Source organism: Neofelis nebulosa, chromosome 2, assembly GCF_028018385.1.
Source record: "Neofelis nebulosa isolate mNeoNeb1 chromosome 2, mNeoNeb1.pri, whole genome shotgun sequence".
Taxonomy (NCBI): Eukaryota; Metazoa; Chordata; class Mammalia; order Carnivora; family Felidae; genus Neofelis; species Neofelis nebulosa.
The window spans coordinates 211,906,677-211,930,061 of NC_080783.1; the positions used below are offsets into that span (position 1 = coordinate 211,906,677).

A 23,385-nucleotide genomic window follows, 5' to 3' on the forward strand; every position below is an offset into this window, starting at 1 on the left:
GGTGAGAATCCAGTCTCCTGGAGTCCCTCACTGCACCCTTCTCCTGCTGCTCTTTCTTGCTCTGGTTTCCAGCAGGAGGTGAGCACCTTGTCCTCGGATCCTTTGTGCCCACCACCTGCCTTGTCAATCAGAAAAACGTGCTTAATGAACGCTAACTGAATGAATTAACAGAAAAGAATGAACTCAGTCTCCCACGCTGGTACCCGCTGGGATGCACGTTAGCGGCACCCATTCATGACCCTTATGGTGCCCATTTGCGACCTGGACAACACTCATGGGGTGGGGTGGGGGGAGGCTGAGCTCAGCACCTGACCCATGCTCTTCCTGTGGTCTTACAACAGCCCTGGGATGTCTGGATTAGGGTAATACCCGCAAAGAAACGGAGGCCTAGACTGTACAGTGACTTGCCCACCTCCTACAGCTAAAAACTGCTGGGAACATGGTATGCATCCAGGCAACAGGCTCAAGAGATTTCTGTCCTACATTATAAACGTGTGTCGGCATCTTCGTGTGCTGAGACAAGTCATTACGGGGAAAACCAGTGAGGCCCTTCCCCAGTAATTACAACATTTCTCTGGGTTGTACCCAAATGATGGCCTGCTGTGACTGCTAAACTCGACATTCTCTTTGATGGCCAATATGAAGGGAAAACACCATAAAGGGACGATTCCTCTCAACCAGATCACGCTGGGTGTTCCTCTTATTTATTTTTTTTTCTTCTGAACTTCCAAACCCCACGCAGAAGGTGCTTCGTCAACACTCCTGGAAGATGTTCATCCGGGCTCTAGGATTGACCATGTTCCACTGGACAGCTCTTCTCCTTAGCAAGGCTGGCCTGCCTCTCCCTACGGTTTGCGCCTAAGTCCTAGGTGGCCCACCAGCCAAATATCAGCCAAACACCAACGAAAGGAAATGAAAACTGTTTACTTGGGTCTTCCAGGTGATTTTAATCGCAGGTTATAAACCACCATTAAAAGTAGGGTTTATAATGAGAAAGCGCACGCCAGCTTAGGGTGTTTGCAGTGGAACAGTGAAATGATTTTGTAAATGCCATCTTCTCTAATAAATCTGAATGCTGCTGGAGAGATTAGGCCATTATCCAGCACTGGCATAAATGAGAAAATGATATGATGGATCACATGCTTGAGGGGTTTTAGGAGTTAGCTGGAGATGGGGCAGGATGACGCTAGTTAGCAATGGCAGTTGGCCAATCAAATCATATTGCCTGAAATCTAGTTTAGGGCCAGTTCTGTTATTCTGACTGTAACTGGTGCTTTCCAATATTCATGCCAGGAAGTCACTGTAGAAATTTTTGCCTACATGAAGGGGGGTTTTCTTAAAGTCAAGGGACCAAATCAGAGATCAATCTGCTTGTGTCACAGTGAGGTGGAGATGAATTTGAGAAACAGAAGGATCCTTTGAAATCAGCGGAATAGTCTAAGTTCTGGAACAGTAGCCATAATCTTCCAAGGCACATATCAAAGCATGTAACCCACACGACAATATTGAGGACCACACTGAACAGGACTGAACACACATGCCCGGATGCATTCAGTGGCAGCAGTTCCCAACCAGTGGGCCATCGAGACCCTGGGTGACCAGAGAGAGCCACTTACAGAAAATCTAAAGGTCTCCGGCATGCTGTGAATGAATCATTTTTCTTGCATGTATGCACCATCATTTCCAAATATATGCAGATGCAGAGGCAACATCCATCTGACCATGCTACAGAATTCATTGCACTCTTTTGCATTTATACATTTAAAAAAATAGAAAAATGACACCTCCTAATATCAGGGGCCAGAAGTCATACATTCAAAAATCTCTCTCTCTCTCTCTCTCTCTCATTAAAAAGAATATATATAAAAACTGAGAACTAGGGGCGCCTGGGTGGCGCAGCCGGTTAAGCGTCCGACTTCAGCCAGGTCACGATCTCGCGGTCCGTGAGTTCGAGCCCCGCGTCGGGCTCTGGGCCGATGGCTCGGAGCCTGGAGCCTGTTTCCGATTCCGTGTCTCCCTCTCTCTCTGCCCCTCCCCCGTTCATGCTCTGTCTCTCTCTGTCCCAAAAATAAATTAAAAACGTTGAAAAAAAAATTAAAAAAAAAACAACTGAGAACTATTGTTTCAGTGGTAATACAGCCAAGTCATCAAATCCAGAAGGAGACCGATGGTACGGAACAGCCATCTTGCCTACAATTTAAACCACTGAAAACTGGCCCCTGGCTAAAGTTAGAAGCACATGCATGCTCCGTAGGGAAGTGATCATTTTGTTGGTGCTAGTTTGGGGTATATTACCTGTTTCCTCTGAGTACAACCTACTACCTAAGCTTGCCAGCCTTTGTGAGTTAAGCTTTTCAGCCCTTAACCCTCCTTGTCCACTCATGCTGCAGACATCTGGATGACTTCTTAAACGAGCTACTGGTGGATTCTAACCACAAGCTCCAATACAAGTCGAGAGTACACGTATGTGAAAAGGCCTGGAAACCATACTCAACAGGACATCATGGAAAGTCTAGCTCCTCCTAGGCGCAAGGCCTCTAAGCAACACAGAAATATCAGGAAAGAGATCTGGAGCGTAGAAGAAAAACACCCTCGCCTTTGGGATACAAAAATCGGCTGGGAAAATAAAGAGAACGCCATTCAAAGGGGGGAGAATTCAACGCTCAATAAGAGACTATGTTACTCAGGATGAAGAGTTCTATCGACAGAATCCCAGAATGTGCTGGGCTCTGTGCCAGGCACACTATGTGCTGTTATTCCATCAAGCCAGCGGTGCCCACCCAAGGAGTAATTTCTCCTCCCAGGGAAAAACGGTGGGCAACAGCTGAAGATTTTTTTGGTGGTCACATTACAGGAGCTCCCACATTACTATGGGAGCATTTAGTAGTAGAGACCAGGGACGCTGCTTAACGTTCTACAAGGCACAGGACAGCCCTCCCCCTCCCCCCACAGCAAAGAAGTTTCTGGCCTAGAATGTTAATGGTGCCGAGGTTGAGAAACCCTGCATGAAACCATCCCGATCGCCCGATAAAAGGAGGCGTTATCAGACTCTTGTTTTAAATGTAGAAACCGAGAGCCGTAAGGTCCCGCACATATGAGGGGGGGATCTGGATCACTCCCTTAAACCCATGTATCTGCTGTATTACCTTGACGAGGGAAGTGACCTCCTCATTTCACAAATAAGGAAACTGAGGCTCAGATGCCAAGTTGTCCCACCCTGTACCTCACTGTGATCAATTGACTTTTGTCCCCTCACAATGCTTTTAAGGTCAAGAATGATGTCTAAACACAGGTGACTATACCTCAAACCACAATGTCTCTTTCTCTTGTCTGTTAACCATTACACCCCTAGCGACTGACTTGTTTCTGCTCCTCTAACACTAACTGAGCAGTTTTATTGTTCACGTCGAATCCACTAGCTTACTCGTTCCTCCATTCATCCTCCATTCAATCACCATTTATTAAGCTCCCCCTGTATGCTGCGCACTGTGAAAATACTACACGTAAACAGGTCAGAAGGCAAATGAAAGGGAACTACAAGTTCGGGGGTTGGCAAACTACAGCCCAAAGGCCGCCTGTTTTCGTAAGTAAAGTTTTATGGGAACATAGCCACACCCATTCGTTTGCCTATCGTCTGTGGCTGCTGCTGTCCCATTACAACAGCACAGCTGAGAAGCTGGGACAGATACCTATGGCCCCCCAAACCTAAAATATTTGCCATCCAGCCCTTTGCAGAAAAAGTTGGCCAATCCTACACCAGCTCCATCATTCAAGCCACAGAGCGAGTATTAAAGTGAACTCTAAGGGGCGCCTGGGTGACTCAGTCGGTTGGGCATCCGACTTTGGCAACGGTCATGATCTCACATTTTGTGGGTTTGGGCCCCGCGTTGGGCTCTGTGCTGACAGCTCAGAGCCTGGAGCCTGCTTCGGATTCTGTGTTTCCCTCTCTCTCTCTCTGCCCCTCCCTTGCTTGTACTCTATCTCTCTCTCTTGAAAACAGACATTAAAATTTTTTTTTAAATAAATAAAAAAATAAAGTGAACTCCAGACCAAATCAAGAAGTGTTTCCATTTATGCACGCAACTATAGGATCTCTTGGCAGTGGGGGAAATCCTAACTGTTCAATGCTAATACAAATCTGCAGCTCCCAAGCACCAAAACATTTTCATCCTTGAATATACTTTTGGCTTTTCTAGAGTCCACTATAAATATATCTTCAAATGAAGTTCAAATGTGTGTTATTTCTGTTTTGCTGTCAGAGGTTGGGGAAGCCCACAGTGAATGCTCTTCATCGCAATGAAATGAAAACCAGGATCAGACCCCGAGCACTGGATTAGCTGCTTAGGAGTGGGTTCATCACAGCTGGTTGTCTGATGATCTACAGAGACCTTCAGGTTGCGACCTCCCTTCCATTCCTCTAAGATGCAAAAGACGCTCTTCTGTTCTTCCCTGAGTTTTTCTACCACACTCTTGGCCTTTGGTCCATGGATGACTCAGGTCTAGGGCAAGAACCTGGAGCAGCAGAAGGTCTTCCTACTATTCAGGCAGTACAGCCACAGCAGGAGTGAGAACGTGCACCTACATCACCTACGTGCAATAGGTTACACGGCAAATTAAAAAAAATTTCTTTTAATGTTTTTATTTATTTTTGAGACAGAGAGAGACAAAGCATGAGCAGGGGAGGGGCAGAGAGAGAGGGAGACAGAATCTGAAGCAGGCTCCAGGCTCCGAGCTGTCAGCACAGAGCCTGACATGGGGCTCGAACCCACGAACCGTGAGATCATGACCTGAGCCAAAGTCGGACGCTCAACCGACTGAGCCACTCAGGCACCCTTAAGTTTTTTTTTTTTAATGTTTATTTATTTTTGAGAGAGAAAGAGACAGAGTGTGGGTGGGGGAGGGGCAGAGAGAGAGGGAGACACAGAGTCTGAAACAGGCTCCAGGTTCTGAGCTGTCAACACAGAGCCCGACGCGGGGCTCAACCTCACAAACCGTGAGATGGTGACCTGAGCCGAAGCCGGACGCTTAACCGACTGAGCCACCCAGGCGCCCCAGGTTACATGGAGAATTTAAACCGACACCTTTTGGTTGCATATTAACCCAAAGAACCTGGTGAAAGAGACCCCAAAGGTTTAGTGGAGTCCCCCCAAAGGGACAGCGAAGACGGAAATTAGGCAGATTTACTGTGATGGTTAAATCCTGCCCCTAACACTTACAGAATATACGCATCCATACACTGAGACCATGGGTTCCCACCCAGATGTACTTCCCATCTTCAAAAATCCCAAACGACAGTGGCGGCAGGTGCAAAAAAAGTTTCCTCCAAAGGAGAGTTCATTCAAAGACAGGAAGTTACCTGGTGCAGCCCTGCCCCAGTTTATAGATCCCTTACCTGCTTGTCAGGGAGGCTGGGAGAGCAGCTTTAAGCTTAGGCATTGAGAAGACAGGTCACTTGTAAAACTGGATTCTCCCCCTCACCATGGGTGGACATGAGGGCTCAGAGCAGGACAACATAGGCTTGGAGTGATGGTCTCACCGTCCAGGCCTTCCAGATCAGGGTGACCCATGCCCGAGAGAGAGCGGCCAAGGCAAGGTCAGGTCTCACCCAATCACAGGCTACAGGGCAGCCCTCTTCCACCACCGTGCAGTCAGACCCGACCTTGCCATGGGAGAAAGAGAGGAGAACTTGGCTCAATGACCAGCCCAACAATCTTGAATCAATCAGCTTAAATTACTGTGCCTTGGTTTCTTTATTCGGGAAATAGATTGTTGTGTCTACCCCAATTCCATCACACGGGGCCAGTTGGTGGAATCCACAGAGATGATGCCTGTGAGCGTCCTTTTATACTGTGAAGAGCTGGGCAGTGATAGAATTCGGTGCATCCCTGGTGCCCTCCTAGGTGCAGAGAAGAGTGGACAAATGCAGTGGAATTCTGGAAAGAGGGACCGAGCATCGGGTTCGTGGCCTGAAGGTACCAGACCAAGCTTCTGCTTTAGAGGCAAGGTGGTACACCAGAAGTGTTAGAAGGCGGGTTCCGAGTTATCCCATGGTGGCAACAACCCATGTGTTGACCGGCTGAACTTTAACAAGGTTCTACGCTATTGGCCAATGCCAATGACCTGCACTGTAGGAGAGTTGACCATGGAATCGTGATCCTTTCCCACAGGACTTCCATTAAGACTTACACCTGCTTCCTTGCTCCAGCAGGCTGCCTGGCACCGCATCAAATTGCACACAGAACAACCAGGACACCCCTGCCAGCTTATGGGCCAACAGTGTCCACAAAAGGGCAGCTGGGCTTCGCCTCTCTGGTAACTCTCGAAACTAAAGACGTCTCCAACGTTCCCATTTTTTTCTCACGTCACATAGTAAATCTTGTAGGAATAGGAAGAACAATCTACTTGATGAATACATTCATTAAGAAAATCGATAAACGGGGGCGCCTGGGTGGCGCAGTCGGTTAAGCGTCCGACTTCAGCCAGGTCACGATCTCGCGGTCCGTGAGTTCGAGCCCCGCGTCAGGCTCTGGGCTGATGGCTCGGAGCCTGGAGCCTGTTTCCGATTCTGTGTCTCCCTCTCTCTGCCCCTCCCCCGTTCATGCTCTGTCTCTCTCTGTCCCAAAAAAAAAAAAAAAAAAAAAAAAAAAAAAAAAAAAAAAAAAAAAAAAAAAGAAAATCGATAAACATAAAATCTCGGGTCCGTTCTCCCCAGCTATCATCTCTCAGGCTCTATGGTACCACGACTGTACTCTCCAGGGCGTCAAATTTCCAAATTTCCAAATTTCCAGAAACGGTGAGCACAGAATTTCAAACAGCAAGAATGGGGACAGGGAGGAGACATAAATCCCACTGTGTTCCAAGTCGTACTTACTGAATTCAAGCACATACACCATGTTCAATTTTTTTCTTTTTAAGTCCAAGGTAATCAAGGAAAACGAACTAATTCATTTGTTGTAGCTGACAAGAAGCCCCAGCCTTCGCCAGGAGGACACTACAAAGGGTGAGGTTACTTTAAGAGACGAAGGGCCATACCTGCACTGAAATTCATATATTTTTCTTATTCTCTTTGGAGAAAAAGAAAGCTGTTACTCAAGAGCTAAACCCTACATCGTCTACGTCTTCTTCCTCCTTAAGGAAAACACTTTGAGGGAGAAGGTCCCAGCCGGCAGCTGCTCTCTGCAGTGTCCAACCCCAATCTCTCCAAAAGGGTGTGCTTTTTAATCATCTCTCATGGTCAGTTTAACCTTTAGTAGCAAAATGAACGTATTTTCCCAGCATGCCTTTATCGCACGTCGCCGCTGTCACGCACATCTGTGAAGGCTTCCGTATCTGTCACTTCACCTCTCTTGCCATTACATCTGTCTAGACCTTTATTATAAAATGTAATTATGTTTCCACGTCAGTCACACCTAGTAGACCATGAGCTCCAAGATAACTTAGTTCGTATCTTATTAAATCTGTGGTCCCCGAACCCGTGTGCCCAATCTGTCGGACAGACGGAGACAGAGAGAAGAGAGGCAGAAGAAAGGAAGGAAAGAAGAAAGAAGAGGGAGGGTGGCAGGGTAGCCATCTAAGCAAAAAGGCAAAGCCATCCTAATGGCACGTCTCTGTGCTGCCTGGCCACGGCATCTCTCGTTGCAGTGAAACAAGCAGGCTCCGGGATTGGCTGAGCCTGGGTTCCGATCCCCCGTTCTGTTCAGCAGATGACCGCCTTCCAGAGCTGGGCAAAGCAGCCTCGCCTTTCTAAGCCTTAACTTCTTCATCCGGAGAATGGAGGTGATAACATTACCTAACGCACTGTGGTAGGGAAGGAACAGGGACAGCGTCCCTCAAGCACACGGGGCAGTGTTAGGGAAAGCCAAGAAGGGCTCGACCCACGTTAGCTATGTCTGCTCCTATTACTCTCAGATGACCTCAAAAGTATCTCTAGCTCCCCAGTTCTGATCCTGGAGCATCCCTTTTTCTAAGAATGAGTCAAACCCCTGCTAGGAGAGGTCCACTGTCCCCTTTCCCAGAAAGGAAAGAAGTCCACGTCCTCTCCGTGACTCGCTGCAGCCAAAGCCCAGCAGCTGGGTAGAAAGAAGGAAGACTCTCACATTTGAACATGGTTCGGCCACTCGTCTGCCCTCTTATCTCTGGCCAGGCACCAATCCTTCCTGGCTACGGACTCTCTGGCAGTGACGAAGCACATTCCGTACAGCGCAGCTCTGAGGATTTATGATGAATGACTTCGTGTCGGACATGCAAATCCTAATTATAATTGCCACAGTGCCAGCTTTGGAACAAAAACGATTTCTTGGGCAAGAGTGGGGAAAACTGCAAAGCTGTTCAGCATCCTGGTTGAGACAGCAGGTGGTCCCTGGAGTCCCACTTACTTGTGTTTGTCTCCTGTCTGTGCCACTTGCTAGCTCCATGACCCTGGGCAGGTCACACAACCTTCCCGCGCCTCAGTTTCCTCATCCGTAAAATGGCAAACGCAGTACTTCCCTCAGAAGGTGGTTTAAAGGGTCGACTGAGCTAATACAGGGAAAGGGTGTGGAACGGGGTTGACGTGGCAAGTAGACACTCAAAACCATCAATGATTAAACCAGCGATCTTCCTGGTATCGCGTATAATGTGATAAGCAGACCAAATTTCACACACTGCAATTAGCAACCAGTCATGGATTCCTTCCTTCCTTCCTTCCTTCCTTCACTCAACCAACGACTTACGGAGCTCCTGCCATGTGCCAGGCACTGTTTTAGGTGCTAATCAATGGAGCTGAGAACAGACAAAACTCTGCTCTCCCGCGGCTACCATTCTAGACTCACAACTAGGTCTCCCCCCAATGCCTGGCATAAAAAGCAGTTCCCAGCCGGGTGCTCTTTTGGCCTCTAGTGGACGTGTGGCAACTTCTATAGACGTCTGTGGTTGCCACAGCTAGGGTGGAGAGGGTTCTACTGGCATCTAGTGGGCAGAGGACAAGGATGCTGCTGCACATCCTACAGTGCCCACAACAGCCTCCCTCCCCAGCGAAGAACCATCTTGCCTTAAATGTCAACACTCCTGAAGCTGAGAAACTCTAGTGTAAAAGAATCTGTAAAATATCAATGGGTCCTTTTTTGGGCACAGTTTGGGCAACTGAAGGCTACCGAGACCACAGGAAGGGAAGCTGTGAAAGGGAGGGACACAGGTGGATGGAGAATAAGGGGACCACAAGATTCCAGCTTTGCCAAGACTCACGCTTCCAGAGAGAGAGAGAGAGAGAAAGCGCACAAAGTCCAAGAAGCAGGAGGCCCCGAACCCAGGATCAGATGGCTCTCTTCAGTGGCGACAAGTGACCCCTGGGTTGTGAATCTTGCAGGTAGGAGCCAGTTTCCTCGGTCAGCTAACTTCACACCCAAGTGAAAAGTATGGCTGCTCCCTTCACTCTCGGTCAAAGATTTCATCACAAGGGCCCAGAAAATACCACTAGCCTAGCGAAATAATACTCAGGAATAGAGATGAGCCTACAGCTCCCTCAACCTTCTTCACATATCAAGCCAAAGGACGTTTCTGACTTAGGCAACAATACAGGTTTACGCAGCAGAGGGACCTGGTGGGTTTGAACCCCTGGCTCAGTCACTGCCAACTGAGTGGCCCTCGTCATCGAAGGGGGACGAGGGAGGGCCAGACCCTGGTCACTTAACAGCAGAAGGCCCTTTTGCAAGTAATGTATTATCCCTGTGCCTTAGTTTTCTCATATGTAATGTGGGCACAAGAATGGTCCCTGCCTCACAAGTCATTACGAGGACTGAAGGCATCAGTTAAATACGTTACTCCAGGAAAGTACTTGGAACACTGTACCCGGCTCCGAGTCAAGACCATGTCAAAGCTTGCTGTTATCAGTGCCACCGTAGTCATGACTATGTTATGTGACTTAACCTCTTCCACTCCCAGTGTCCTCTTTTGAAAAATGGGCATAAGGGGCGCCTGGGTGGCTCAGCTGGTGAAGCGACGGACTTCGGCTCTGGCCCTGATCTCATGGTTTGTGAGTTCAGGTCCCGCGTCGGACTCTCTGCTCTCACCATAGAGCCTGCTTCGGATTCTGTCTCCCTCTCTCTGTCCCTCCCACATGTGTGCACGCTCTCTCTCTCTCTCTCTCAAAAATAAATAAGCATTTAAAAAAAAGAAAAGAAAAATGCGAATAGTTGCCAACTCATTGGGCATGGGATTCAGTTACGCATGTTAAACACTTGGGACAACACTTGATATGTTGTCATTTCTTATTATTTATTGAAAAGTTTGCCAAAAGCGCTGAAACTAGGTCTCACTTAGTCCTAAATTTAAACCACTCACCAGGTGAAAACCGCGTGCCGTCAGGATGGTTCCGGAAGGCCTTGCGATGCACTGAAGAGTGAGCTCCGAGAACCATTATGGATTGCTAAAGGTGAGTGTGAAAAATTAGCTCTGGACCCACCTTCCTTGAGAGGGCACTTTGCTCTTGATGATTCACCTGACTTCCAACCATCCGCAGGGCTGAGACCGTACCGGTAATAGAAGGCCCTGACACCCTACGAAGGCATGGAAGAGGATGGGGGTGGGGCTGGGCGAGACGCCTCCTTTTTTCCACTTTTGTCCATCCTCCCGGACAGAGTGCACCACACAGGAGATCCCAGAGGCCTTGGGAGGGCTTCGCCTGCAGAACTGCCTGTGAACAAGCTCCATCCAAGCTCTCATGTAAGGTCTCAATTCATCAGAGGGGCGAAGGGGACGGGAGCCTGACCCGAAGGCCCAGCAAGGCCAAGTCAACAAAGACACCAAAACAAATTGGGAACCAATGATTTCCCACCACACAGAAGCCACCTGCCCAAACAGTTGTTCTTGCCAAACTCATTAAAACCGTGTTCAGTTTCTTTCATGTTTCTAGCAGCTTAGGACTCCAAGGGGGAAGCGGGAATGCCCACAGAGCACAACCTGAACTCCGCCGCTTAGATCTGAGGTTGCATCAAACAAGCAAGAATGTTCTGGTCTCATCCAACCACGTGGGGAGGAAGAAGAGATCCGTTGGCCTGGCCTTCCTCCAGCTTCTTCACAGTCGAGAGGGGCCTGGCAGGAGACCTTGAGGATGGTGACACGGGCCAGCAGGACTCTTACCTGCTCTGAATTGTTGGGTGCAATCTGCCACAATGGACGGTCACTCTCTTGGCTTCTTTTCCTAAGTGATCCTGCCCGAACCCGCTCTGCCTGCATTTCAGATGGTGAAGACATTACGATGAGTGCTGTTGGTGGCACCCCTTTGTCATTCCATGTGTTACTTACCCTAATATCCAGCCCAAACGGTACAGACTCATTTTCATTTACAAGATCACTTAAAAACCCATTCCCTAGCCTCAGCAGGCTGAACGAGTTGTCTTCTTGCCTGACGGATGGCAGGGGGTACAAAGCCAAGCGCTAATGTGCACAAACCGATCCGGGAAAGGGTCTGAAAACAACTGAGGGGTTCGTGTTGATTTCACTTTCCTTAACTGTATAACTCAGAAATAAATATACACAAAATATGCAATGAATATGGCCAGGACCCCAAGCTTGACCTCCTGGGCCCCCTGTGATTTGCACAGTGAGCAGGTACCTTTCCAACCAGCGCTCCCCACCTGCCAGGCCCATCTGCTACAAGTTCACGGGCAGCCAGGAAGTCACAAATTTCGGCCTCCAGGATTCCTAAAAAGTGCCAGCAGTCTTGGGGCGTAGGAGAGTAAAGGGATGGGGAGAGCAATGCCTTACCTTACCCTGGGAGGATATGCAACATAGCTCCTACTATAAAAATCAGATTGGCTTAGACTTGTGGTTAATATCAAAGTTTTGAAAAGCTTCAGTAAATCATGAAATACTGGAAGCATGAAATTAATCAGAGCCAGAAACTCGACTGAAGGGGTCCTCCAAAGGCATTTTCCAAAGACAATGGGAAGACAGTAAATAACAGCCAATCAATAAGTAATTTCAACCACGACGTACTGATCTGTAAGTAATCTCTTTGTGACCATGCGTGGTGATTTTCGGGAAGAACTTGGAAGTCCCATCTCATGACAGCCTACCAGATGAGGAAAAGACACCTGTCTCTTTCGGCCCATTGATACAGCTGGAAAACCGACATGCGTGTGACCCGTGAATTGAGCTCTGTAACTTGGGGGCAAGCCAACAGAAGGCCCTAGAAATCCCACCCCATTCTGTTCCATCCACTCTGCCATTTGTAATTTTTTTTTTTTTTCTCAAGAAAAGATAAACGTCTACTTGGGAAAACCAGAGCCGAGGGAGAATGAATTGGGAAGGGGAGGCCAAAAGACAGAACTGATTTTGCAAAGCAACTGTGTGTAGCATCTCCGTAGACCGCTCACACATTCAATTCAGTCCAGAGGTAATTCATACTTCGCCCAAGAATTTCCAGCGTTGGAGTGATGCTAGATAAGAACAGGCAGACCTGAAGTAACAGCCTATTTTAGCGCCGAGGGAGAAAAAAATAAAACCTGCCTCTATTTATGGAAATTTACCAAGGCATAGGAAAGTGACCCTTTTCTCCATTCCCACCCTAACATGTCCCACACAGTAGGCTGTGTGTCCTCAACACTCAAAGAAGATGCTCTCAAGTGCTTCCACTTGCATAGGCACATAAATACAATTATTTCCCTAAAACAACAACAACAACAAAAAAAAACCCTAATAGCAGTAGGCATGTATCCTACCGGGCACAAGTTATTTTACGGTGTAGACGGTTAACACCTATTTGAATTGGGTACAACGGAGTCTAATTGTTTTGTTCTATGCATAGCAAAGCAAGCAATTGAATCTAATATTAGTCATTCATCAGATAAGACATTTCCAGAGAAACAAACTGCTATATTTTCTCCTCAAAGAACAGCAAGCATTTTAAACACATTTTCCAGAGATGTTACGCCGAGGAAAACAGCTTAGAAATGTTACTTTAAACAAATCCGTTCTCTGGCTACCAACAAGACAAATTGGAACAAATGCTTGGCTCTGTTCTTTCCAAGGCTCCTTCTGTCCACCTGTCAAAGGCAGTTTTGACCCCCACCCCCACCCAACCCACAAGGCAGCTCCAGAGCTGTGAAACGCGCCCCCCTGCACGGATGCCCTCGGCACTGTATGCCAGAATCCTCATTAGGGATTATCCAACTTACTCGGAGCAGGGAGAGAGAAGATGGGCTGGCGGCCAAATGTACTTTCAACACAGATTCCAAAAGAAGATCCTGCAAAGTGTCGAAAGCCCAGATTTTCAGCAGTTCACTTTCTAGACTCCGTTACATAGCAACCATGCCAGCTCACACAGGGTACCAACCAAGTTAATATTTTGTTTAGATGACGCACTGCATTAACTCTCTAGGAAAACCCAGGTGTTCTTCATCGACTTACCGAGGGTCAGATACCATCACTGGGACAAAACCCCTTGGTGAACCGACAAGCTTGTTTAATTCATTCAAAACAAAAATTGGGGGACACAAAAAAATCTGAAAATAGAGCTAACAATTTCTTGGCAGGGAGAGGGAGAGGCGACTGTTCCCTGTAACCCTTTGTGTTAATATTATTAAAAGTGCATTAGCGTTCATTTAATATGTGCATAATGCCCTTCAGTAAAATATGACTGCTACAGATGCATTTTGAAAGATACTTCATTTCATTCAAAACTTTGATTTGAAACGGGACAACTCAATAGCACAAAATGCTCCTGAGGGTTGGGTCCCACTCAATCTCACCAACAGAGACAAAATTAAAACAGAAGATGAATTTGGAAGAATGGTCAGGAACTCCCCAGGAGCTGAGCATCCGTGAGCCTTCCTGGATGTATATTACAAAGAAGCATAAGGAAACCAATCGACCATACTTTAGAAATAACTTGAGAGAACCCCACGTTTTCCTTTAGGAATATGGGAACACCAGCAGAAGAAACTACCAGACCACATCTGCAGAGGGTTTCTGCTCTAGCCAGGGCTGTCATAGGTCACGAGAAAAAAACAAAAACAAAAGAAAAGAGAAACAAAATCTAAAAAGCTCACAAAGGCTACCTAATGTAAAATGTACAGGATCGAGGTATTCCTGTAGAGATAAGCAAGTGATGCCCTCTTGGTTTGCTTTCTTTTCAACCATCCCATTGGTTGTCAGTCACATCCATTCAAGAGGGACATGTGGCCAGCAATTAAGTTGAGTTGAAACCTTTAACGTTTTATTCTCTGATTATAAAATCACTCAATTCCCCCTAGTGAAGGTGTTGAAAACTATCAGGGACACACAGAAGAAAAATCGAGACCATCCTTCATACACCCCCCCCCCCCATGGCTACTGACACCGACAGGCACGCTCCTATAAGCATGAGGGAGACGCTGGTTTTGTGTGTTTTTAGGGACATCGAGAGATCCAAAAGTCATTTCCACAGCCTTGTGCAGGTTTGTAGGAAAAAAGAAGGAAACAGCCTGCTGCTCCCACTACAATTTACCCATCGGCTAAGCAGCTTCATTTCCAAGTTGAGCGTGTGGATCACTGCTGTACTGACCTCCTTAGCACACTCAGTCTGCAACTGCACCCACGACTCAAATGAAAGCCACTTAACTTTTCCTTGGCTGAGGAAAGGGGGGCGGACGGCGGGAAATAAACCAGCGTTGTTCCGTCCTCCTTACCACGGTTTCTGATTCTTCGCAGAAGAAGGGCCAGTTCTTAGCTATTTCTTTAATGTTGGAAGGGTCTCTGCCTGTAAGGAGTAAAGCATCACCACGCAGTCTGCCTTCCTTTTTCTTTTTCTCCCAGATGCCAGCAGACAGCCTCTTCCACACACAACGACAGAGCAGGGGATAAATGACAGGATAAGAAGATACCCACCTTGAAAACAACTGTGCAGCAAAGAACAGCCTCACGACACCTTCCCACCATTATGTCATGGCTACATCAGACCAAATTACCGCCCCAATTCCTAACACTTCTGACAGACTCCTGGAGTACCAAGTTGACATCTGACTTGGAATTCTGCATAAAACGAACACATAGGCTTAACATCTCCCACCAGAAAAAGCACACCTTCTCCAGGAAGGAGAGGAGCAAATAGAAACTGAGGGGGAGAAGGCATTCATATGACCACAGACTCTCCCAACACTTAGGAGAAGCTCTTGAAATAACAACAAAACCAGGAAAAAATCCCTCTGAGCCACTGAGCTGTTGGTACCTCATACTTCATCAAGTGACATATTTATACAAGTGGCCCTCCTATATATTTTTTTTCTGTCGAATTCTGGATTTCAGCAGTTTAGCTTATAATTTGAATGATATTAATAATCAGTGAAACCATGTCTTAAAGGACAGTCAGGCAAAACGAAACAAAACACACATACACAAAAATACACACAAAAAAGACTGAAAAGCCGGTCTACCCTTTTACTTTTCAGTTGGCAGAAACCAAACAGTACATTTTTGGATGCTTCCTCCACCTTTAACGCTGGCAGGGGGATTTCAGGGCTTTATCACTGTCAATGTCAACACGGTCCAGCTGTCTTCCTCCCCACCCCCTCCTGTAAAGTGCAAAGAGTCCCTTCGAGCAGCGGGCTCCCTGCAACCCACCATCTAAGCCTTCGTTTAGCCAGGAGCCCATCACTCAACCTTTGAGGTCTAAGATTTCCCCCTGGAAAGTGCTCTCGGTGTTTATATTTGCTGGAAATTTAAACTCACTGCCGAGCAAAGCATCTACTGTTGCATCGATATATTCCGCTGTCTGCGCGATCTCAAATGGGAAGAAAATAAAGTCCAGATGCAATGGAGACAAGGGATTTGGCATCCGTGGAGAAAAGTGCAAACCAGTCCAATCCTCTACCCCAACCACGGCAGCACAGCCCGGAGCTCGCTCTCGGAGGGGGGGTGGGGGGGGCGGTAAGAGTCTTTCCAAAGGAAGGAGCCGCCAGAACCGGGGGGAGTGGGGGGTGGGGGGTGGGGGGAGCTGTGGCACTCACCCCTGTCGGGGGTGGGGGCAAAGGCCCGGGCACGAAAAGTTTGCCCACGGAGCTGGGGGCTGTGCGCCAGCTAAAGGGCACTTTCTGCCGCGGGAGGGGCCCCGCCGGCTGCGCCTCGCTCCCGCTAGCCGGGGCCCGTGTGACCGTGCGAACCCGTGCACACCGCGCCCGGGTTTTCCTTAATGACAGCAGCCTGCAACTCCCAGCAGGGGAGCAGCGGTGGCCACCGCCGGGCGGAAAGGGTTACGAGCCACAATGCAAGGCGATTTCGCCCGGGGCGTGGAGGCACCGAGTCCCCGGCCGCCTCCGGCCCGGGTGCTGCTCGTCGTCTCCCCTGCGCCCCGGGCGCCGGGCGATCCCTACCTTGCGCGCCGTGCTGGTGGTTCTCCATGTTCGCCGCCGCCGAGTCCGCCGCCGCCGCCGCCGCCGCCGCCGCCGCCGAGGCGCTGGCCGCCGCTCCCGGGCCCGGGCCCGGGCCGCCGCCGCCGCTCAGTTCCGCCAGTCTCCGGTTGGTGGCCGTGAGTTCGGCTCGCAGGTTGGTCACCTCCTGGCTGGCCGACTGGACCGCCCCATCGATGCGGAGCGCGAGCTGCTTATTGTCTTCCATCATGCTCAGGATTTTGGCCTGGGGGCGAGAGAGGTGACAAAGAGCTGCATGATGCGCGGGGGGCGCGCGGCCGGGCACCCCCGGCTCTACCTGTTGGGTCCCCCGCGGCCCGGCTCCCCCGCGCCCCGACCCCCGGGCTCCGGCAGCGCCGGCTCCTCCGGCGCAGGAATGACAGCGGCGCCTCCAGCCGGAGCCGCGGCGGTAGCGAGGCGGCGGGGGGGAGGAGGAGGAGAAAGAGGAGGAGAAGGAGGAGGAGGAGCAGCGATCGCCGAGACCCCGGCGCCGAGCGCGGCTCGGGGAAGGACACCGCGCGCCGCCCGGCACTCTTTCACTGGAGCCTACCATTCGCCGCGCGCTCGGGAGGGGGCCCGGGCCGGGGACCGGGGCGCACCCTCGGCCTCCCGCGCCCCCCACTTCGGGGACACACCCCCCCGGGGGGCGGGGGCGGCGGGCGGCGGCCGCCAGTGGGCCGAGGTGGCGCCCCTGGCGAGGGGTAGGGGGCGCCTGCTCCAAGGCCGGCGCTGGGTCCCCTCCCGGGAGCGGTGGGGCAGCCCCCGCCCTGGCTAACGAGCGCCCCGCGCCGGCCCGGGGTTGGGGAGGGGGTGGGTGCTCCGGGGAGAGGGGTGCTCGGGAAGGAGGCCCGGGAGGGGAGCGGGGACGGAGCTCCGCAGAAGGGGGCGGCTTGCGCGATGCCGGGAGTGGAGCTTTGCTTCCCTTAAAATGCGGGTAAGAAATGTGCAGCGGGGAGCTGAGCTGGTGCCCCGAGCGCCTCTCACCCTCCACCCCACTCCAGCCCGACCACCCCCACCTCCTCCGCACCAACCTCCACTGTGCGCCCTCCCCGGAAGGATCCCCCCCCCCCCCCCCCGGCCCCGTCTGGGCCCTGGGTGGACCACTGGAGCTCCGGCCTCCTCGCAGGCCCCCGCCCCCACCCCCGTGCGTGCACCCGAGGTGGACGGCTGGCCTCAGCCAGGTACTAAGCTTCTTAGCTGGGCTAAATATTGGGGGGCGAGAGGGAAGAGGCCAGGAGAGAAGACTGGAAGGCATCAAAGGGGCTTCCCTCTTTCTCCTCCTACTGGAGCAGTGTGAGCCTTGAGGCCCTGCTGTCTCAGTTTACCTACTGCCCCTTCAAAGGAGAACTGAGGTAACCTTAAAGTTGATAAACCTATCTAGCTCCTCTCTCTCCCAGAGCACAGGCTTTGCATTTTTCACTGGGGCCCTGGATTCCAGCCACCAGACCTTGTTACCATAGCAAGCTTCATTCCATGCAAATAGGACAATTTAGAACAGCCAATGTAACCCCGAGGACAATAGTGCACGGCCATCCCAGCTCGGTCAGCCTCTGGAGAGTAGCTCAGGGCCCACTGCAGAAGCTGGTGGTATGTTCCTGGACAGACTGAAGTTCCCCACCCTGGAGATTTATCAGCGTTTATTAGGTAGGAAGGCTACGATATGCAAAGTGCTTAGCTGCGTTATCATCTCTTTGGAGTAAGGATTATGAATTCTACGTTAGAGATGAGGAAACTGAGGCTCTGGGTGGGGGTGAAGCGATTTACCCAAAGGGCCCACAGAAATCCGGTGAAACCAAGACGGGAAGTAAGCAGTCATCTGCTTTCCAATTAGTCCCACTGTGCCTTGGATGCTAGATTTTTATGGAACCATAAAAACCCACTCTAGCTTCATCCCCCTGGGGCCACTAACAAGCTTTTGTAAGAGGGCAAGACAGTATTGGTGGAACATGTGGCAGCAGAGATAATTTTTCACTGTCGACTCTCCTGAGCTAACTGGTCAGCTGGGGATTGAACCCCTGACCTTAGTCTCGTTAGCCGGAATCCTGACCCACTGGACCAACCAAGGAACCTAGGCTGCTTGGCGTATTTGTAAATCAGGATTTAGTTCTTTGAAGTCCTTTGGCTAAAAGTTATGGAGGGGCGGAGGGGCTGTCATAGTTCAGCCACTGTGTTCAAAAACTTAAACACAGAATTACCATATGACTGAGCACTTACGCTCCGGGGTATATAGGCAAAGAATTGAAAACAGAAAACTCAAACAAAAGGTTGCACACAAAGGTTCACAGAAGCGCTGTTCACAATAGCCAGAAGGTGGAAACAACCCAGATGGCCAACAACAGATGAATGGATAAACAAATTGTGGTACGTCCATATAACGGAATATTATCCAGCCAGGAAAAGGAATGGGATGAGACACCTGCCACAGTGTGGATAAATCTCACAAATATTATGCTAAGTGAAAGAAGCCAGACACACAAGGTAACATGATTTCATTTCCATGAAATACCCAGAATAGGTAAATCGATAGAGACATGTTTGCCAGGGGCTGGGGGGAGGCGAGAGTGGGGAATGACTGCTTCATGGGTACGGGGTTTTATTTTGGGGAGATGAAATATTTTGGAACGAGACAGAGGTGGCGGTGTATTGTGAAGGTACGAAATGCCACTGAATTGTTCACTTTAAAAGGGTTCGTTTTCTGTTATGTGAATTTCATCTCAATAAACAGTAAGTCAGCACTTATGCAAATACCAATAAAAGGCGGGGGAGGGGTGTCCTGGGAACAAATCTTGCGAGGAAACGATCTGGAGCAGGTCATTTGGAGAGCCCTGCGCTCATCAGAAGGCACAGTAATTCATCTGTTTACCTGTCTCTCTCCCACTTCACCTACAGCTTCCGCGTGGGAGAGGGAGGGTGGTCACCGTTTAGTGTCGTTATCTGTCTTTGAATCCCTGCCGCCATCGTAAACGCTCTGCAAATGAGTGTGTGTGAGCGTGTTCGTACGGTAAACAAACTGACCAAGTGTTACTCATTTTCCTCTTCAGTGAGATTATTCCCACACACCAGAATCTTAAAATCAAGTCAAAACAAAACAAAACACAAAACCCCAACAAGGAGAAAAGAAAGCAAGCCCCCATTCCTTGAGCTCTTTCTCCTCTGCCTCTGCCTCCTCTCCCCCACTTGAAGTACAGCCATTGAAATGTCAAGAAACTCACTTTGGAAACCCCTGGGGTGCCTCCTAGGATTTTACAGAATTTTAATTTTGAGAAATTTTTTCTTCACGCGAAAAAGGGGGCTTTTCCCAGCTGTGTCTCCTTATGTTCACCCACATACAAAAGGACCAGATCTCAGAAAGTCTGGGAACAATTACCGCCTAGAATCTGCTCCGTTTAAACCAGAACGATGACCATCCTACCTCTCTTCCCCGCAACTTCCGCCGCTGCTCTTCCCTGGGTGACCCCAGGCAGCAAAACAGTCACAGAGTCCTCCAGATCCCTGCCCCCTTGCCTGCCTGCAGGCTGACTCACATCTACAGCTCACTTCTTAGGAGAAGGGGGAGGGGCTCCAGAGCTGTGTGTCAATCACAGTCTTCTCGCTTTGGGGTCCACAACGGTGAGGATGTGACAGTGCACGTTCCTCATGTAGCCACAGAAATAGGCTTGCTTCATAGAGATCTGCTGCCATTTCCCCAATGTTACCAGTTGCCATCTCTCCCCATCAGCCATACCCCATCCAAGCCACGGGCAGTGCACCGGCCCGTAGGCCCTCCTTCGAAGCTTACCTGGGCATTCTGGAAAGTCTGCAAAACCATCCTTGCCCTGAGAAAGAAAATTCCTGATAAGAACTAAGGCAGAGAGCCTAGCCCATGGCTGACAGTCATGTCACACGCACCTCCCTTTTCCCATAAATAGAATGACCTTATAATTTAATGTCCAAACTGGGACACTTTTGAGAGCACAAGAGGGTGTTATGAATAATGAAGCCGGGACAAGTGGCACAAACTGGAACTGTCCCAGGAAACCCAGTGTATGTGGTTGCCCCAACCTACAGCCGAATGAACTATCTGGTCCGAGAAGGCAATTTGGGGATCATTTCATCCAGCACTATCATTATATACTGATGGAGAAACAGAGACCCAGAGACAGGAAGGGACCCTGAAGCCACGTTGGTAAAGGAGTTGGGAGGGATGAAAAACAGAGTCTTTATGTTTTTTAGATGTTTATTTATTTTTTGAGAGAGAGGGACAGCGCTCACGCGTGTGCGAGAGTGAGTGGGGGAGGGACAGAGAGACAGGGAGAGAGAGAATCCCAAGCGGGCTCCATGCTCAGTGCAAAGCCCGACACGGGGCTGGATCCCGGGACCGTGAGATCACGACCTGAGCTGATCAAGAGCCGGACGCTTAACCTTCTGAGCCACCCAGATGCCCCCCCACCCCCCACAAAGCAGAGTCTTTTGAAAATGACCAAGCATCCAACTACTGTGTATCCAGCACTACGTATTGTCACGGTCATGCCAGACCACTGGTGCACGTGGCGCTTCCTCAACTCTAAATTTGGGAGCGCGAGCTCACGATCTTGCACAATCTGGCCTCCGACTCCATCTCGTATGGCTCTCCCCTTTGCTCACTACCCTCCTGTCGCTTAATTCCTCTGTTACAGTGTAGATCCTCAGCCCCTCTGCCAACCAACCGCAAGCTCTGAGGAGATGCCAGGTCTCTGCATTTGCAACAAGCTTCCCAGGAGTGTCTGGTGCCCCACAAAGTCTGGGACCCCCTGCCCTAGGCGCCCAGAGCAGGCGCCCATAAAGCACTGTTCACACGTGTGAAACACATAAATGCGAGAGACCTTCTGAACCTCAGGAGTGGCTGTAGCCCCGCCCCCTCTTCTGGATGCCGGCTGTCCTGTCTCGCCCACCCCCCTCCATTTGAGATCCCCAGCGAACCCCAACAGTCACCCTCAGACCCACAGCCAGGAAACAAAGGGTTGGAGGAAAAAGACACCAGGAGAGGAAAACAGGGCAGAGGACTGTGGGGCTTAGGGAAACAGCCCGGAACTGTAAGGTGAGAACGGATACCACACACGGGCATCAGTGCGGACACAGAGCACAGTTATTAGTGTGAAGAGTGACATGCGTGGGGCGCCTGGGGGGGCTCGGTTGGTTAAGCATCCTACGCTTGGTTTCGGCTCAGGTCATGATCTCTCGGTGCATGAGTTCAAGCCCCACATCAGGCTGACCGCTGACAGCACAGAGCCTGCTTGGGATCCTCTCTCTCTCCCTGTCTTTCTGCCCCTCCCCTGCTTGTATGCGCGCTCTCTCTCTCTCTCTCTAAATAAATAAATAAGTAAACTTAAAAAAAAAAAAAGAACGACATTTTCCTCTTGACTTCCTCGGCAATGTCTCATCTAAGGGTCGGGAAGCTGGTCAGGTGCATCCCTTCTGTGTCTATTTAATCAACTCAGTCATTTCTGCACATTCTTCCCTTACAAACAATCACTTAGGATTCAGACGCACCTAGGTATGGAATAGATAAATATTAAAAACACATATTAACCATAGATTCAAACACATAAGCATATATACTGAAAGCATATATATGCTTCTTCATAGAAGTGTAATTTTTTCCCTTGAACGTTCCACGTACTTTTGATGTTTATTGGGTGTGGTGTGGGGCTTACAAAGGGATGTGCCTCATGGCCTGGGCTCTTGGCTCCGGGCTCTGTTACTACCTGTGTGATGGTGACAAATAACAACAGCCAAGCAAAATGCAAAACCCTGAGATAAATCTGCCCCCCTGTAGAAAACCATCCCTACACCCCAAAGAACTGGTCCAACCCCCAGGTCTCTTGTCAGACCTCCCACGTTCTTAGGTCTTGGCTAGATCCACGGGTTGGGCACTAGTTTACTTTTCAGTACCAAGAGCAGTGTCTGAGAGATTCCTTGAACAGGGCTAAAGAGAACATGGTCAGAGTCTTCCAGTCATTGGGTCTTCAGCTCCAATGCCTCGTCTCAGTGAAGCCCTTCTCTACAGCCCATTGGCAGGACAATGCTAACGGACATCATGAATGATCTCACTCTTCTCGAAGGGCAAAAGTAGGGTCAACGCACGGGCTATGGAGTTGGTCAGACAAGGGTTCAAGTCCTAGCCCTGCCATTTACTCACCCCGTGACACTCACAGAGTTCCTTAACTTCCCTGAGTCTCACCTTCCTCACTAGAAGAATGAGATAATGTGACTACCTACTTTGCAGACCTGTTGAGAAATTAAATGAGACAATGCATGTGAAGCATTTGGCAGGGTGCCTGGTGCCTGGCAGAACTCAGTGGATGTATCAGTGATGCGACACACAGGAGGTGGTCCTGGAGGGGAGGATGGACGGCGAGGGCTGTCCGGGCAGCTCCTGTCCTTTGGATGCCACCGTGGCCGGCCACTGTGCTCATCCATTCATCGCCACCAGCGTAGGCTGACTCTTCCCCACACTAAGGATAGGTGTTAGGACCCCCTTTCAGCGGATCAGGAGCAACCCCAAGCTCAGGTTTGCTCAGACCCACCCAGCTAGAAGGTACAGAACCAGATTCAGGCCCAGGTAGGTCTGATTCTAACGCGTCTGCCTTTTCTTCCTTTCCCCCTTCCCCTCGGATGCGCGAACACGGTCTCCTCCCTGTGCGCACTGATGCACCAAGGGATCTTCGGCGTCCCTTCCAGCCCTGCGCCCTTATTCTCTGCCAAAGGCACTGATGTGATGGAGAAACAGAAGGAGCCACTCCTCAGTGGCCGGTGCATTAGTTCTTCTAGGCCCTGGGGACCCATTTGGTAAATTAGTTCTTTTGGTTCATGAAATGGTACCCCAGTGGCTTGAAATGCTTTCCAGCCCTACCTTAAATGGGTAATTTATTCTTTTCTCATTGATAGTACTATTTACGTGATCTCCCTCCTATACAAGTTGCTTTCTATGGTTTCCAGGGGTGGGTGAGGAGATAGGTGTTTTTTGTTTTGTTTTTGTTTCTGTTGTTGTTGTTGTTGTTGTTTT

The 23,385-nt window shown here is 49.8% G+C and overlaps 1 protein-coding gene across 4 annotated transcripts in view; it reads right to left on the reverse strand.

Moving 5' to 3' along the window:
- The window catches only part of KAZN (kazrin, periplakin interacting protein), a 1,084,458-nt gene that overhangs the window by 445,149 nt on the left and 615,924 nt on the right, over positions 1-23,385 (reverse strand). For 3 of the 4 annotated variants that reach the window (XM_058696318.1, XM_058696328.1, XM_058696350.1), the window contains exon 3: positions 16,326-16,587. In XM_058696318.1, coding sequence (XP_058552301.1) covers positions 16,326-16,587 — 262 coding nt within the window. Of the gene's footprint in view, positions 1-16,325; positions 16,588-16,911; positions 16,929-23,385 lie in introns of those variants that run through there. The other variant, XM_058696330.1, reaches the window with a different exon arrangement.